This window comes from Megalops cyprinoides, chromosome 15 (assembly GCF_013368585.1).
Source record: "Megalops cyprinoides isolate fMegCyp1 chromosome 15, fMegCyp1.pri, whole genome shotgun sequence".
Taxonomy (NCBI): domain Eukaryota; kingdom Metazoa; phylum Chordata; class Actinopteri; order Elopiformes; family Megalopidae; genus Megalops; species Megalops cyprinoides.
Genome location: NC_050597.1, coordinates 15,861,943 through 15,880,726, shown reverse-complemented (window position 1 = coordinate 15,880,726; position 18,784 = coordinate 15,861,943). Strand labels below are relative to the sequence as shown.

At 40.2% G+C, this 18,784-nt stretch overlaps 1 protein-coding gene across 1 annotated transcript; it reads left to right on the top strand.

The window, feature by feature from the left end:
* The first annotated feature begins 276 nt into the window (after positions 1–276).
* On the top strand, positions 277–17,629 carry sgpl1 (sphingosine-1-phosphate lyase 1). The gene is made up of 14 exons (XM_036546748.1): positions 277–390; positions 6,996–7,161; positions 8,103–8,170; positions 9,218–9,365; positions 9,864–9,943; positions 10,343–10,471; positions 10,915–11,003; positions 11,536–11,644; positions 12,305–12,403; positions 12,851–12,997; positions 13,331–13,569; positions 15,736–15,882; positions 16,121–16,241; positions 16,339–17,629. The coding sequence occupies exons 1-14, from the start codon at positions 379–381 to the stop codon at positions 16,480–16,482; spliced, it is 1,698 nt and encodes a 565-aa protein (XP_036402641.1). The 5' UTR covers positions 277–378; the 3' UTR covers positions 16,483–17,629.
* Positions 17,630–18,784: the final 1,155 nt, after the last annotated feature.

Below are 18,784 nucleotides of genomic sequence, written 5' to 3'. Positions count from 1 at the left end.
CACTCATTCCTGTAAATACGCGAAGCCATGCAGGTCGAATGTGAGCAGATTCACTTGCAAAACTGTACATTTGAGTACGTGCGAACACGAGTTTCTTATGGGAACATTTTTACCATATCTTCGAAAACATGCTGTTTGTGTACCCCCACTCAACATGGCTGCTGAGTTTTGCAATGTGACAACCTCCGTACCACGTGACAAATCTTTTGGCCTCCATGTGACGAACAGAAACAAGGTTCCCTTTCCAGCTACTTCCTGATTTAAGGTCGCGTCTCAGATACGGTCAGTGTTATATCTGCATCAGTCACACACAAGTCAGCCGAAGGTATCAAGTGGCGATTTTTGCAAAATACACAGACGGCAGAAGTGACAAAGATAATGGACTACTGGGTAAGTGATTTAGCTAAATGTCAACTCAAGTGCATTTTCCTCTTCCACAGCTAGCTGATAGCTCGCGAGCAGTGAGCTGAGTCCCACGGACAAAGAGTCACGGAAACGGGTGGAAAAGCGCTGTTTCGTAACGTTGCGAACACGGCATTGATGTCCTGGTGTTGCCAGGTCCACTGATGCTACTTTGCTCTCTGTTAATGAAGCGATTGATGCACTTAGTTGGACGTGTTGGATCATGATAGCTCTTGCACACTACCGCGCACGGTATTTCGGCAATTTATTCTTTACCAACTAGCTACCTTGCGTAATACATCTTACGGTTTTATTGTAAAGAAAGAAAAGCGTCAACAGCGCTTTAAGTTTGTCGTTTTCAGTAGAGACCACGGGTGTTTTTGAGGACACCGGTCAGGGTTAAAATGTTTAGTTGAAATCTACCCACTTTTTCAAATTACTTTGTAGCTGTGAAACGCAACGTAATGTATGTTTAAAATGGTCTCAGTTTAGACAGTTGTGTGTATATATGTATATATGAGAGGGAGACAGTTTGGGATAGTGTGCGCCCATGCTTATATCCATATCACAATATACTACAACGCAGTGCGTATTATCTGGGGATGTCCCTAACAAGGAGGAATGCCTGTTATCCGTTCTTTCCTAACGAAATATATGATGACATATCTTTGGGCTGAAAGGGAAAAAGCTTTTACATATGTATCATAAGTAAGACAATCTCATAGCTTCTGCCTGTATACCTTCTGACTCCCCTAGCAACAGAGTCAACATGAAGGAAATGCTATTATTAACAAAGAGCTGCACATAACAGAACAGAACAGCAGTGGCCTTTGGCACAGTTTGGTTTTAGGTGCAAGTAAGTCGACAGCTCTACGTGAAGTACAAGCTCAAAGTAATTAGCTTCTTTAATTTTTGAAATGAACTATCTTTAAAATCATTGTTGTGAAAACTTTTTGAGGCCTTCCTGATGTTAGATTTTTTTTTAAATTCACAACCAGCAGATTGCATCCATGAGGTTGAACAAAGGACTGGCTTTGAATGATTAACGTCTCCAAAGGCATTCTGGCTGGTGACAAGAACAAAGACATTACATATATTATGTTATCAAGTATTGTGTTTCAGACTCTGAGCAAAGGCTCTTCTAATACCAAGGCTAGTGAGCTGAAGGACAACCTGGAGATTATTTAGGTATCAGTATGTGCTGTGGATGAGAGCTGATCACTTGGCTTTACACTAGCATTTCCTTCACTGGTGCTTGAATTCACATGGGTGACCACATAGACTGCTTTCTTTTCACCGTCCTGTTACAATGGCACTAAACATAGTTTAAAAGTTTTGTGGCATAGTTGGCTCTTCTAGTCAAAGGTTCTTTGATTGAGTTGATCAGCAGTTACAAGTTCAGCATTTATAACTCATGTTGTGATTAGGTTGTTAAACTTGTTCCTGACCTTAATCAACCCCCTGGATGTGGTCAGCATTTGACAGCATGCAGGTGGTTGAAGGAAAATGCTGAAATCACAGTAGGGGCACAGAGAACAGGGTTGGAACCTATGAAGATAAGGTACACCTCCTCTTCTTTTGTTGTACAAGAGGAGGAATGAGAGAACATGTTAGAGAGGAGTAAGAATACTGAAAATTGCCTAACCCATAAAGGTGTGAATATAAGACAGAGTATTGTATGCCTGTTAAAAATGATTCTTAGGTTTAGCTATGACATAATATACTTTCTCCAAAGTTATCTTTATTGAATTCTGCTTCATTTTGAGGAAAGCTGACCAAACATGTCCTTTGGTGCATCATTCCTATAAATTTAATTTGGCGATGCAGTGATTTATATACACCTTTAGGTTAATGAGGGTGTTTAGAGTTTGACCTTAATAGGACGCCCAAGGTCACAGATGAGAGTCGGATGGTTTCATGGCAAATGTTATTAGGCCATATGCAAGTTTGACTTTGACCATGGTAGGAAGGATGAATACTATAAAATAATGACCGTGCAGCTGTGGGGAAGAAGGTGGAGCTTTTGATTTTAATGAATTGTGTGGGGATGTATAGATTACCAAAGCTGCTTTACACACAGTGAGTGCACTCATATGAAACCTACTTTGCCACCCTTTCAACAGTCCTCTCTGCCAGTCACTCAATCTGCCATATGAAGAAAACATTCCAGGGGAAGAAGTATTCATTGAAAAGGTTATTTTAGGACCCTGTATGTCCAAAGTACCATCTGTGTCCCACTGTAACAGTTACAAGCATTAGACCGTAGTAGGTTTGATAAAGCCATGCTCTGATCATTTGCAATTTTCTGTTCAAGGCCTTTCTTGTCATACTGTTAGGGAACTGTTGCAATACACATAGCTGTCGGGTTGCATACCATATTAAGCAGCTGTTATTGCAACAGCTCTGTTTTCGTGCATACGTTCACGTGTTGGTTGTGTCCTAAAGGAATACTTTCCTATCAGAAGAAGTGAGTTTTAAATTGTTAATTTCCCTAAATTAAATAAATTTAATACAATTAAATTGTATTAAACATTAAGTTCTATTTCTTTTCTTTTTAGAAGGTCTGCTATATTCTATGCTATTCATGTTTGATTTATGTTCCATAGCTTGGCATCTTCTACATATGTTCTTCTTTTGTGAACTTTTTGGATCTCTCAATGCAGTCATGTGTAAACTTGCTACTGGCAGTCTTAACTCTAGTTCAGACACATCATTAAAACAGCATGGCTGCCGTGACTCAGTTTCAGTACTGAGTTGAAAACTATAGTCAGATGGTGTTTGAAAACACAAAAGGGTCTTGTGAGAACAAAGGTCCAAAACATACTGCACTCATTGTGCACCTGTGAGAATAACCGCCATGTTTATTACTCCCCCATGGTCTACATTTATCAACCCATTGTTTCATCGGCGTCTCCCTAAGCCAGTCCACCCACTTTGTAACTTTCCATGAAAACCAGCTTCCCTCAAGAGACAATGCAGATGTCTTTACAGTACCAGGCTCACACAGGCATCTGTAACACCATTGTTTTGAGATGAAAATAACCATTTCAAAGTTTCAGCCCTGATAACGCACATTCAGAAAGCTGTCTCATACATGTGTGCCTTTTTGCTTGTGAACCTGTAATCAAAAGACTGGGATGGAAGTTTAAACCAGGGTTCAATCAGTCTTGGTAGCACTAACATCCTTCATTTTGTTTTAATCTCCAGAAGGCAGTCTGTCTGACTGCAAGCAGAACTGGCGAATTACCCAAAGTGTTTCTTTGTGGCTTCCTTAGTTAGTCAGTCACTGTTTAGATTTTATTGCGCAAAATTGCTCTTCGATAGGCAAGGTTATTTTTATTTTTATAACTGCACCCTTGGAAGGAAGGGCACTATTAACAGCTGATGTCACAGCAGTGGCTGCTATGGTCAGTGCAGATGGAGTGAAACTCCACAGAGATACTTTGTTGTGTCTTCAGTCAGCTACCTTGTAAATACATAATACTTTTATGCATGTAGCAAAAATTGGTTGGATAACAAACCCAATGTGTGTAATACTGGTTCAGCGTTATGACACATTTTTCACTTCCTTCCCCTTTGCCCCTCTGAGAGATAAGATCATTTAATCTCAAGCTTTTATGGCAGATTAAGAGTTAAACGTGGCACTGATCTTTCAGCCTCGGTCAGAGAGTGCTGATAGAAGCAGTGTAATTCCACTGAAAGCTCGTTTGGTGGGTCTGATGCCTCCTTTCCAGGGTCCAGCACAGCCTGAAGGGGCTGTTTATTTGAGGCATGCAGAGGAGAAAGTGTCTCAGGTGGGACATTTGCCAGTGCTCCTAACCCATTTCCTTGAGCCTGACCTCGTCAAACCTGTTGGAGAAGCTGTGCTGTAATGTAGACCCTAAGGCTCTTTGTAGTCAGCAGCAGTGGAATAGGGTCAGCGATATGCTCCAGAAATTTGGTCATGTAGTTTAATGTTGGGTTGGGTCCCTCCAACAGTCAGTCTAGTCTTGTAATGGTCCTATTGTAGCATGAACATATGGCCAACATCTTGGTTGCAATTGGAACCTTATACATACATTTAGTTCACCACTTACTGGTGATTGCCACAGCTTTGCCGAAGATCACACTTTTCAGGGAGTTTCACACTCTCTTGTGTGAAAACTGTAAGGAGTCGGTTTTAAATTCCATGTCTCACTTAACTGATTTGTGTGGTCTTATGACTCCAAGCCTTGAATATTCATCTTTGTGTACTGTTCAGCTCTCACATTGTAATTTATTCCTTGTAAAGAGACTTTTCAGTGATTTGCATCATTATTGTACTGACTTTACAATCACATAATCTGTTGCTATTTGGCAAATGAATGAATGCTTGTGAGGCTTTTGGGTGCTCTTGTTGCTAATAAGCAGTGTGTTATTTAAGATATTGATTTGTTGACCTTTAGCATATTTTCTGTGATTGTAGCAGAACTCCCCAGATAATATCTTTGGTGTTATCAAGTGACTCTGTAAAGCAGTTGTAAAAAGTAGGATTGAAAGATAGCAGGGATAGGAGTATGTCTATTTATTTTACTGCTCTTATGAAATGAAAAGGTTATTTAACACAAACTCTGGCTTGATGTGAAATGTTGACAGTAGATTTTAGATGGCGTAAGAGTTCATGTGGCATGTGGTCATATGGCAGACTGCATTGTCAAAGAGATATATATGAGATAAACATGATATATGTGAGAGATAAAATCAGACTGTCATAGGGTGCACTGTAAAGCAATCTGTGACAGTTTGATTATGAATGGCAATACATTAAATGAAAGTTGATTGTTTGATGATAGCATCCTTATAAATGGGATTTCCATGATTCATCTTCAGTTTAGGAAAATTGAATCACGAGTGTGTAACACAGAGACATTAAATGTCTGTGTGCAGTGGCATGTATCCTCCTTTAAGTTGTTCAGAGAGTGGCAAAGCCTGACAATGGAGCTTGCTGCTGTGTCAGGGGTCAGGGCATGTAAACCTCATCAGGACAAAAACTACCAATCAGGCCACAGTGAAGTTTTGCATTACACAATTATCCCACTCCCATTTGCTACAGAATGCCAGTCTAGAGATTAGCACCTGAGCTGGCGGGAAGGGTTGTGGGTCTTTAATCCTTTAACTTTTTTCATTACCTGGGACTCTGCCTGAAACACTCTTTCCTGCTTGATGTAAAATAGGTTAAATACATTCTCTGACAGAATTAAATGGAGTCCCCATTCACAAACATGACAGTGATACCTGACCTTCTGAAACATCCACGTATCTTAATGAATCAACCCACCACTGTAAGTATGCAGTTTTCCTCTTTGACTGTGGGTCAGATGATTGGAAAAATTGCTCCAAGCCCTGGACTACAGCTCAATTTCTGAATAGGTTCTTGCAAGTTCTATGTGGTTTGTAAAGTCGTATGATTCACAAACAATACTAATTTAAAATGGGCTTTTTTCAGAATTTTTCCCAGCACTGTATGAAATGATGAATTGTCTGAATGGATATTAAACAGGATACATGTTTTGGGCTGGTGCTCCTCTGACCACAGAAAATTGTGTAGCAGCAGTTACGTATTGTGCACTTTGTCATATTTTGGCTATACAGGAAATTACCAGAAGTGTTTTATTTAAAAAAAGGCTTCTCTCATGCAGACATGAGGTCATTTTGCGGAACTGAAATTAGAGCGTGTAAGCGTTAACGACAAAGAAATTTGACTTTCTTACCTTGCGCATTTTACTTCTCCATTTTTTGCTGTCTGCTATGGATCACATTATGTTCAACATCAGTTGAGTTCATTTCTTATATCCTAACTGCTGAATCGAGTTTTACAAGTGAATAGTACTGGCAAAATAGTTTTTTGGATGTTATGGTTTTGCATAGAACCTACATATATTCTGTAATTATAACAATTAACTATACCATATCAAAATTTTTTGTCCACAGGATGAAAAAATCTGCATTGTGAGAATGACAAGTCGATTGTGATGTTTCTTCCTTATTTTTGATTTGTTTGTTCATGAAACTTTGAGCTACTCTGGAACAGCTAGTCCAAACATGTCCATCTAATGATTGTTAATTCGTATGTAATGATGCCTTTGGGAGTCAAAAAAAAAAAAAAAGAAACAGTACTGTGGGAGGGTTATTGCTCTTTATTATTATTGCTCACATTTCTAAATAATAAAGGCATAGGGCCTCTACTAATAATTATATATAAATAAATCAGACTTTACCAATGCAAAGATGTTAGAAAGGATGCATCCCGACTTCATCCCAACTTGCATCCGGTGCACACTTTTTTAATCGGGGCAATATCGCATCGTGAACTTTTATGCCGATGCACCGATGTGAATCAGTGAATCTTACCATCCCTACTGTGCACATATGTGAAGGGGGAGGTTGAACATGGCTGCATTTGAATATTAAACCACCTTATGTATTGAAGCAGTTATCCTTGCTGTCTCCTCAAAGCAGACTATTTAAAAAGAGGACAGAAACCTTTGGGTTAAGTCTCATTGACAGTTATTTCCTCAGTAATCTTAGGTGTTGAGTTGAATCTGTCCCTGACTTGTATTCCTCCTGTTTCCCAGAGTGCCTTGGAGGTGTACGGCGAAATGCTGAAGCTGTACCTGGAACAAGGTCGACTGCTTGTCAACTCCAGCTGTAAGGGTCTGGAGCCATGGCAGATTATCACAGCCACAGTACTGTCCACCCTGGTGCTACTGTGGATCAAAGGGCTGCTATTTCAGCAGGAGAGTAAGTGCTCAATGGATTGTGTATATATATATATTGCAATTTGTTGTTGAATAAGCGTCTGCAACAATATGGAGAGAATAAATACTAAAATGTAGTATTCTAAGCAAATAGGGACAGAGTTACAGTACAAAGCCTTGGTGATTGCTTCATGATTCACATGGGTCATGTGAAACAAACTGATGCCTTTGTAAAAAAAAAAAAAAAAAAAAACTGTATAAAACATGTAACAGTTTTGCAGTTTAAATTTCTAAATCTAAATATGTGTAAATGTAGTTGAGAATGTACCCAAGACCCAAGCAAGAACCTTGCTGTTGAGGTGATTTGTGTGACAGAATAAGAGAGCGAAATTGGGGAGTGTGTTTTCTTCTTGCTAGTTGATGAATCAATGGAAAGACCCTGTGATTGTTACTGCGGTGATCATGTAAAATAAATTTCCCTGTCTGCATCACTGAAAGGTGTGAGAAACAGTGATACTCCACCTTGAGCCAGACAAAAACTACCCCAGTCAGCTCAGTGCTTCTTGCTCTCTCCATAGCTTTTGGTACTTAGTCCTTGTGCGTTCATTCTGAAATCTTACATTTCACCCATGAGAACCCTCTCACCCCCCATGAGAACTTTGAAATGATGTGCAATATTCTTTTAATATTACAGTGCTCTGTGCTCTTTGCTGCCTGCTGTCTGCTCTCTGCCCTTTGATCAATGCTGAGTGTAGCCAAATTGCTTCTAGTCACCTCAGCACGGGTGCTGCTCAGGAACTAGTTTGCAGGGCAAATATGAATGCAAAACAGAGGCTCTCAGTTTGTGTCAGCTCTTTTATCACTGTGAGGTTAACGGTGGTGGGACTTGGAATAGACTGAATTGGTGGGACTTGAATAACTTAATCAGTTAAGTTGGATATATTGAAAATTCAAAAGTCAGTTCCTTTCTTCTTCATTTTACAGGCTTGAAGTCAAGAATAAAGAAGCAGTGCTTTCGAATGATAAGGAAAATCCCATTCGTTGGCGCTACAGTAAGTACCAGCTGTTCATGTGGTTTCCTGTTGCAATACGTCACCCCTGTCACTCGCTGCTTTAGTGAGTAATTCAAGGATGAGCACGAGTCACCCCAGGAGTCTGTCCGCAACTTCTGCGCCTGGCCTCTGTGAGATGACTGAGGTTACTGCAGGTCGTTGCCTCGAAGTAAACCTTCTCACACTGCACGTCTCTGTCTGCCTTCACTGGCACGCTCTGGACTCTGCTGATAAACTGTGTCCACTCTGAAAAAGTTTGTTTCATCAAAAAAAGTAAAACAAGCCTGCTGTGGGAAAGGCTGTGAGACATAACTTGGATTCAGCAGACTGTCACAAACTCCCATAATTAGAACTAATGACACGGCATGGTGGCAAAGGGGCGGTGATTAGCTCATTGATCAGGGTAAAATCCATCAAATAATAATGCTGCATAATTTAAATTGTCCCTTATGAGCTATCTATAGTGTAAGAATTCAGAATCACCCACAGGGTTCTATCAGGGATGCAAAATCTGATGTTTTCTACTGCTTTGTAAGGCTGCATAACTGTTAATTATTTTGCCATTAGCTGTATGTAGTTGTAATGAGAGGGTTGTCCAAAGTTGTGCTGCTTCTAGGCTACAAAGTACAACATATCTGTTTGAATTGCATTTCCTTACTATGTCTATAAGCTCTGTGGCATTTCCACTGTATGGTAAAAGGAATCATTGCAGCTCCTCTTGCTAACTTTTGTGGTCCTGTCGTGCCTGGCAAGTGTTGGCCCTTGCAATGTGTTTTCAAATACAAATGTTTTAGTAATGGTAATGTTGAGTATTGTTTGGCCTCCTTTCCACCATAAGAGGATTCTGTACAGTACAATCATAGGCATTTGCCTGAATCTTGGATTTGGTCTATCTTTGAAATAAATTACAAATCCAAATCTACAAATTTATCAATCCCAGCATACCAATCCTAATAAATAAGATTTTGGTGGTTTAAGTAACAGGAGAGATTGAATGAAGGTTAGTGTTCAGGAACACATGCATAACTACTCTGTTCTGAACTGCAGATCCAAACACAGCTGAACAAGGCCCTGGATGACATGTCTGTCAGCCTCTGCACACTGAAAGACGGAATGAGCTACATCAGATCACTGCCTGCGCAGGGTCTCTCTCAAACAGAGGTCCTGGAATGCATAAAAGAGTACGACACGTTAGGTGAATGACTCCACATCGCCCTCCTGCCAAACAATGCAGTTAGTTTTCACCACATGATAGTCTAACATATCTGAGTTGCGTCATGAATTGAATATAATTCTTGTGGTCACATGAAAGAAGAGCCTTCACCGCATTTAGTCAGAGAGAGTTTTTACTTTTTATGGTTTATCTCAAAACTGTTGTATGGCCGTGCCCTCAGACTTTAACCTTGAGTCCAAGTGTGTTGTTTGAGCAATGGTAGAGGTGGCAACCGTTCACATTCCCTGATATAACCAGAACAACTTGTCTCTTCTCACATTCTTGTGTTTGATAAAATATTAGGCTCACAAAGTGGCTGTCATTACAGACCACAAGCACCAAGGCAGCCAAAAGGACTGATGAATTTAGAGCTAGGCTGCTGTTTGTTTCAGCATGGTTCTTTATGGTGTTGACATTCTAAACTGTTGCTGCTGGATGGCATTGCCTAGAAACCTAGTCAAACATTCCTCTCCCTCTCAGGTGATGCCCATTGGGAGAAAGGCAGGGTGTCGGGTGCTGTATATAGCGGAGACCGAAAGCTCACAAATCTCCTGGTGAAGGTACTGTATGCCAGTGAATTCTGCCACACTGTGGCCTACCTATGAGATGGTGACATGACTGTAATGTTAAGGCTCACTGACACACCCGTAAAACCAGAGTCCTCAACAAGATTCTTTACACATACAGACATGTCCTTAATAATATGTAAAACTGCAATACAGATATTATAATGGGAATGTAGGAGAATAATCTGAGGATGCATTATTAAGAGAACTTCTGTGTAGAAACATTATAAGAAACTTCATAGGAAACTTGTTTTCATTTAGGGCAGAAAATCTGAAGAACTTTGTGGTGCATACAAACTGCAACAGAACACAAACCTTATTAAAAGAGAATTCAAAATTCACATACAATGGTGTGTTTGTGTTCACACTTTGTGTTGGTGTTTTTGTGTTTAGGTGTATGGTGACTTTGCTTGGAGTAACCCCCTGCACCCGGATATTTTCCCTGGTGTTCGAAAGATGGAGGCAGAGGTGGTGCGGATGACCTGCTCCCTTTTCCACGGTGGCCCTCGCTCCTGCGGAACAGTCAGTCCCTCCTTTTCAGGGTTTCTTGTGATACAACACAACTGAACAACCACTCATTGTCATTCTGCTTTCTTGTAAGAGTTCTGAGCCTTGAGGCCTACAGTTGTGGGTAGATAATGACTTTCTTTATAAGTACAATATTGCGTAACACTTATTTTTATCAACTTTGTAAGTTCTCTTAGATTAGGGGGGTGTTTGTGACCACAAATAAGAATACAAACATTCAAGAGTTTGCAAGAGTTTTAATTCAGTCAGTAGGACTGTCAGCATCGAAGTGAATGAGGGAACGTCATTTCTCAGGGTACTTCCTTCAGTTGCAGTCAAGATCAGAAACATGTATGTAATGATTGATATTGTCTTAATGACAATTTGGTTGTTTTCTTCTATGTAATGTTTTTTGTGGTGTAATGGGTCCAGCTGTTCGATTTGCTCTGGTTGTCTAGGTTACATCCGGAGGAACGGAGAGTATCCTGATGGCTTGTAAGGCATACAGAGATATGGCATATGAGCGAGGAATCAAACACCCTGAGATGTGAGTCCCACATTTATCATTACATCACCTGAGTATTTGGTAGTTGAGGTCCATATTATACTAGCTATTATCAAATGGCTGAATCGAGAATTGTGTCTAGTCGCAAAATTTTTTTTTGTAGATTGACTTGCAGACGGTGTTGCCCTGTAGGACCAAGGCACTGTGGATACGGTGGCCATCTAGGACCAGGACTGAGTAGTCCTGCAAACTGTGTCCTTCCAAAACCAAGGCTTAGTAGTAATGATAGATCAGTATTAGTACTATATCAGTCTTTGAGTGCAATGAGTCTGGGTCTTATTCCAACAAATTAATAAATGTAATCCTTAATTTGGTTTGGTTTAATTTGGCCTATTCTTGAATATTTGATTGTAAGATATGTTCATTAATGATTTATACTGCACTTAAATTGGTATGCACTGCTGTGAAAGTAGGCATTACACAACTTGTGTATCCACAGTTAGGGTGGAGTACTGTTGGTTTAAATCATGAATGATAAAGTAATGAATGTTCACCTCCTGTCCTTATCTGTTAGCCTTGCCCCTGTGAGTGTCCATGCCGCCTTTGACAAAGCAGCACACTACTTTGGGATGAGACTCGTTCACATACCCTTGGACAAGAAAACCATGAAAGTGGATGTTAAGGTTTGCATTTCAGTGTGCCTTTCATGATTGGAATAACTTTCTGATGCTCTGCTTCTCTTTTCATGAAGTAGTTCATTCACTTAACATTCAGACATAAGAAAAGTCAGGCATAATTTAATGCTGCTTTGGCATTCTTTTCAGTTCTCTGTGTTGAAATTGAATGTGACTTCCCTTCTTTGTGTTGGACTCCGGCCACCTAGGGCTCAATTTTCAGTTAGCCCAAATCATAAAGACTTCATGCCAGATACCACGAGAAACTCAAGGAAGAAAAATGATTGCTCTAAGACTAACAGTTTGGATATGTTACTGTTATTGCAATATTGTTGTTTTCAGTTGGATTTTGCTACAGCCTTTTGCATGCAGCTATGCTCAGTTCAGTTCAATTATATACCCTGATTAATGTCAATTTTGATGTTTGAAAAGTTTTGGTAACCTAATGGGTTGCTATGGCTTCTTCAGTTAGCAGTAAGTAAGTTGAGTAGCTGTTCTTAGAGTAATAGCAAAGTGAAGTTTCCCTGCTGCCACCCAGGAATATGGAGGTAGACTGGGGTAACAAGGGAATGGTCTCAGGCAGACATGGATGTGCCTCTTGTGCCTGAGATGGGGATGAGTTCGGTATTCAAGCTTCCAGAGTGTTAAGATGCTGTTATTTGGCTACAGGCCATGAAGAGGGCAATCTCCAAGAACACCGCCATGCTTGTGTGCTCCGCCCCTCAGTTCCCACACGGAGTCATAGACCCCATCCAGGAAGTAGCTCAGGTAGAGCCCTTATGAATCCATCTCCACTTACTAAAACATGTATTTCTTGAAGAAAAGATGTTTGTGCTGTTTTTGAGCTATGAACTATGTTTTTACTTAAATTGCTATTATGTGAGTGTTGGAGGCTGTCACAATAGTATTATACAATATATTATTATTTGTGTGTTAGTATTTATTAATTAATGCAAGTGTAGAGTATGTGGCAAAGTCCAAAATGCAATTTAAACGCTAGTTTCAGATACAAATGAACAACTTCAAGTACAGTGAATTGTTGCATAATTAATTGCTAAAACAACTTATACAATACAATACGTATACAATGATTTGAAAATAAATGTTACACTTTAAACAGTTTGCAGATTCAGGACGAATTTGAATAGTGGTTTTTAATTGGTGACTTCTCTCTCCTGGATGCACCCCATCTCATGATATTGTGTTCATTCCTAGCTGGCTGTGAAGTACAACATTCCCTTCCATGTAGATGCCTGCCTGGGCGGATTCCTCATTGTGTTTATGGCCAAGGCTGGTTACCCGCTGGCACCCTTTGACTTCCAGGTCAAAGGTGTGACCAGCATCTCAGCAGACACACACAAGGTGAGCTGAGTGTGAAGTACAGGTTTAGCAAAGGTTGCAGGTTTGAGTCCTTGATGGAGAATGACGATTAGGATTTAAGTAGATATCCATCTATGCCAATGGATAAATTGGGTAATGTTTCACATTTAAAATATGTAAGTAGCCCTGAAAAATAGGAAAAAAAGTTTCCAGAGTTTTGTCTGACTGTGTCGAGCTTACTTAGAATATATTGTTAATTTCCTGTTAACCGCTGAAATAAGGGTTCTAAAAGTACTGGTAAAAACTGATGTTTTCAAACCCAAGTGCGTGTCAGCATTGACAGACTGCTGTTGGTCCTCTTCTTCGTCCCCTCAGTATGGCTATGCCCCTAAAGGCTCTTCGGTGATCCTGTACAGTGACCAGAAGTACCGGCACTACCAGTACTTTGTAGCCCCAGACTGGCAGGGGGGCATCTATGCCTCACCGTCCGTGGCGGGGTCTCGCCCCGGGGGCATCATCGCAGCGTGCTGGGCCACCATGATGCACATGGGGGAGGACGGCTACGTTGAGGCCACCAAGAAGATCATCCAGACAGCCCGGCTCATCGAGGCAGGGTAAGCACATGACTCTGCGCACTGCTCCGACCGCAGGAGAAGTGGCCTGGATTTGGAGGACAGCCAAACTCCACATCAGCGTCTCTCTTCAGACTTGTCTGGAGTGAGGTTTTTTGCTGTCTTATGGGGTCTGTGGATCAATAGTTTTGCAGCGCTGCAAGTAAGAAAGCTTTAACTGTGCCTTTCAAAAGTATGATTATTTGCAGACTGATTTCATAGACACAACATTGAAATAAAAGACATGAACACTCAGTTACCATATGAATCTCCTAATATAGAAACAACTTTGGCTTATTTTGTTGTTCAGGATCATTAGGCTCTGGTATGTTGGCACCCATTCAGAGTGCCATATTGGAGATACTTTTAAAAACAGAAAGTGGTCTAGATATAGTAGGTACAGTGTAAGCCTCCAAATGATAGAACAGTTTGTTGATGAAGAATTTGTCTTTGACTGATACAGGTATTCCTTCATTAATGATGCCTCTGGGAACAAGGCTCCTTTATGGCAAGCCTTTTTAATAATACTAAAAACAAATCTCCAGAAATTGCAGGGATCACTTTTATTTAAGTATGCAAGAATACTTTTAAAAGTGATTAAATGTTTGTTTACATTGCATTAAAAGAAGAGTGATGCTGCTTATTTACATTACATAAAAGCCAAATCGTTGAAGAGATTTTCCTAGTCTCCGTTAAACAGTACCTATCTCACTTCTCATCATTTCTCATAGATGGCAGTGCTTAAGTAACTGTGGCATCTAAATAACATCTAATGGGACTATAAGTGGCCTTCCTGAGTAACAGATAAAATGTAAATCACACGCTCTAGATACTAACAGACAGTCCATTAGGAAGGTAGACTTGGGAGTGTGCCTTTCATGCTTGCGATGCATTTGACAATATGTCCTTGGTAGACTTGAGACAAAATATCATAATATACAATTTTACAAAATGAGAAAATCACAACATGTTTTTTGGGCTTGAGAACATGCCACAAAATGAAAATAACATTAGATTAAAACAAAAAGTATAATAAAATAGAATGTACTATTCATTTTCCCCCAAAATCATGTCAACAGAAGTTTTGCCTGCTTTACTTGTTCTGTCGAGTACTCCTTTGAATGCTGTTTATATTTTTGTAGCCATGTAAACTTCTTAATAATAATGTCACCATGTGACACAACTTTAGGTTGAAAAAGCCAGCAGAATGGCAAGTGGAGGAATATAGAGTATAGAGCTTCATGGATATCATGATTAAGGCAGTATCTGATCGTAAGATGTCTCATCCCACAGATCCTGAGGGATCTGTCTGACTGATCCCAGTGGATTGCCTCTTCTGCAGATATGGCAATCCTGAAGGTCCCATACATATTATGTAGGGATGTATCAAGTGAGAATGCTCGCCAGTTCACCCGGTCAATACCTACCTCATCTGAAGGCTCTGCACACACTGTTGCTGTATTAGCTAGCATGTTGTTGTGTTAGAGCACAGGTCCGTTTTCTTGTACAAAAGGTACAGCTGTTTGACATGTGACTTCATGCCGATAGCATATCCCTGTGATGTTTCCATCCAGGAACACAAGGCCATTCCAGGTCACAGCTGAGACCATGGCCCATACCATGACTGTAGGAACTTGCGTGCCTTCTGTCAGCATGTTACATAGGGAACTGAAAGTCGTCCATGAGAACAGCTCCTTTCCGGCACTGATTGCTTCAGTGACAATCTGTCATCACCCATTTACAATGATGGCAACTATGTACCATTGTGAGTACGAGCTAAGGAGGATGGAGGTACCTCAAACCAGCCACTTGCAATTGTTGGCAAACTCTGGTCACCAATACTGTCATTGTGGGTATCTGGGGTCACAGATCCAGTTATTGATGATGGCATGTGGCAGTCCCGTGGCAATATAGTGGTCTTGCTGTGGTTTAGTAACGCATGATATTCCACCTGTTGTTTCATCATCGCATACACTGCCTTAATCGGCAGATTATTTTCACCTGAGTTTATCCTTCCCAGACTTTATTTTTTTCCTTAAGGACAATGGTGCAATGTTTAAAATCTTGTTTCTTTTGTTAGTAAGTATATCTGTTGCTGGTATGTTTGATATACTGCTGGTCAGAGCTTTGGTGAATGTACAGTTTGACATGAGTGTTTGTTGTTCACAGGTGTCGTAAAGTGGATGGGCTGTTTGTGTTTGGACAGCCTGAAGTCTCTGTTGTGGCGATGGGCTCTGAGGTCTTTGACATCTTCAGGTTATCCAATGCTCTCACTGCCAAGGGCTGGAACCTGAACACACTACAGTTTCCTTCCAGGTGAAACCTATACAGATTTGAATAGATTGCTAAAGATATAGCTCATTCTAAAAGATTTGCCTTGGGTTTTGTGGTTAGTATATTTTTCAGTCACATCAACTTTTAAAATGCATGTCTTTGTAGCTGAAATATAAAAGGCCACCCTATGAAATTCTGAAATAGATTGGAAATGCACGAAATGCACGGCCTCAGTGGTCTGGGTGAAGGTTGATTCATCTGTCTGTCTGTCTCTACACAGCATCCACATCTGCGTGACATTACTGCACACACAGCCAGGGGTGGCAGAGCAGTTCGTCAGCGATGTCAGAGAACAGGTGGCTATCATCATGAGGAATCCAAAGGAGAAAACCACTGGCATGGTGAGTGAGATCACATCCACCCAGTCCTCACGGTATATTCCAGAATCCTGTTTGCAGGAAGCTAAGCAGCTAACTGTAACATATTTCTTTCTCTCAGGGAGCAATCTATGGCATGGCTCAATCCATCCCTGACCGCTCCATGGTGACTGAGATTTCACACGGATTTCTGGACTGCCTCTACAGCACTGAAGCTCCCTCTGTGGAGAAGAACCACATGAATGGCACCTCCAAACCCCACTGAGGCTGTGGCAGGCTGCTGTCTCTAAGCAGCGGCCCCCGGGAGACGGCCACGCCCCAGGGATAGGGGAGTGTACTTCCAGTGTTTGTTCGTTTGTTGCCTTATCCTGTCCTTTTTTAATCTAGTCACCCCTTTTCTTATATCTGTCGAAAGCACAAATCTCTGTCTGGTGTCTGGTGAAGGCAAGTGTCTGGGGGAAAAAAAGGATTCAAGTTTGACAAAGCTAAGAAACAAGCCTGCCTCAAACAAGGCAAAAGGGATTTTGGTTCGGTCTGTTTGATATGACTTGTTTTTACACGTTTGGTGATTAATGATATTGGGTGAACACATACTTGGTCCTCTGCAATGACACAACCTGTGGAACTTGAATTACAGCCTTGCAATTAGTTCATTCATATCCATTCTGACTTGAACAAGTGTACTCAGAACAGACAAAAACGGGAAATTGCTAAAGCATTTTAGATTGAGATGTACAACTGCTTAATTGAAATCATCCTAACCTGAAGATGATCGAGTAAAATGATATGGAAAGTGGCCACTAGTCCTAAGTACTTACTAGTCTCAGTACTTACCACAGCATCCACTTGTACTGTAGCTAACAGGACCTACCAAACATTGCATGAAACGTTTGGTCTCTGTCCACATTCCTATTTCTCTATTATGCCTTATAAGCCGAAAAAATGCTTTTTCACAATCACACTAACAGCCTAGAATCCTGATGACCTCCATTTTTTACGTAAATCATTTGGCAACAGAACTACCAAACAGAACAAATGATCATTCCACCTGTGGTAAGAGGGGAGATTGATGATGAGGTAGAACTACGTTTCAGTATAGCCAAATAACAAACCGAACCAAAACCTCCACATTCTACTGCCCCCTACTGCAAGTAAAAAGCACTTTAAACCAGGTACCCAGTAAATGCATCAATTCTTGAAGAGCCTGAATTACAGGAAAATTAATGCTAATGTCACCCTAGTAGTTCAATATACTGTATTTATGAAAGAAATTCTGACATGAATATTGAAAATTGTAACAATGTAAATTTTAGCTTTAGTGGGGTTCTATGCATAATGACCCAAAATGTGATGGACAAAGGGATCGTTGAATTTAAGTAAGAATATTACGGTTAAACAATCTGAAGGAGTTGAATTACTGAATTGTCCACACAGCTGTGATGCCTGCAATATATTTGTTGTTTTGATCCTTTACCATATGAAGCAATATGAGTACAATTATAAAATTATAAAATGTCCTCAACATTAAACAGGGTAAAGAGTCAACATGTAACTGCTAAAACCATCGAAGTAGATTGTACTAAGGGAGTATTGTAAGTGGTTACAGTCCATAATGAGTTGATGAAATACAGAATTATATGCAGTTTGATTTCATTTATTTTCAGTGCACTTTGACCAGTAATTAGGACAAATATATACCATTCCTTAAGATGTGCCTTTTTGAATTCTGTTTCATGCTGAGGATGACACACAAAGCCACTGTGCAAAAAAGAGAAAACAAGAAGAAAGCAATAATGTAATGGCATCCAGTGAAAGAAACAGACTCAGAATGTTATTCTCTCTCCCCAAAACTAATGTCAACCAAAATAACATGGATGATTTTTGAACAATTGAACTGTTGTTCTCTTACCCTGGAGCATCAAAAAGTAAGACATCTTGGCTGCATGGTAAGTATATTTATACCAAATTTTATAGTTTGTTATAAATATACTTACTATGCAGCTATACTATGACATTTATATGTCAACAGTAGTTTCAATGGGAATTCTACAGTCTGGTTTGTCCAGTGAGAACTGTCTCATATTGTTTGACAGACTTTGAGACAGATTTATTGACATTTTGTATTTTGTATGTTGTATGACAAATCTGGACTCTGGCCTTTTGATTATTATCTGCAGTGATTTAGCAGCATCAGAGATCATTAAGATCAGATTTTTGTGGTTTGTTGTTCAAGAGGCTATTCAGGATTGAAAACAACAGTTGGTTTAATGTGTGAAATCGTAAGTTTAAAAAATGTTGAACGTTAAATAATGCTCAAAAGAAAAATAATTTTTTAATTACACAAATCTTTCTTTAAGAAAGCAACGTGCTGCTAAATCTGCTGAAATGCTTCAGTCTCCAGGTTTAACACTTCAGTACAGTATATGAGGTTTATCCTGCTCCAGAACTGCGCATACAGCATTGAAGCATAATTCACTTCAGACAACCTGCTCATACAATCTGCAGTCCTCCCAGTAGAGACCACATCATTGAGCCGTAGTCTGGCTTTGTACCTGTTCAGATGTCCA

Coding starts and splice junctions, on each gene's coding strand:
- sgpl1 (XM_036546748.1), top strand. Junction 7,162..8,102: donor GCTGCTATTTCAGCAGGAGA/GTAAGTGCTCAA, acceptor TTCATTTTACAG/GCTTGAAGTCAAGAATAAAG. Junction 8,171..9,217: donor TCCCATTCGTTGGCGCTACA/GTAAGTACCAGC, acceptor TCTGAACTGCAG/ATCCAAACACAGCTGAACAA.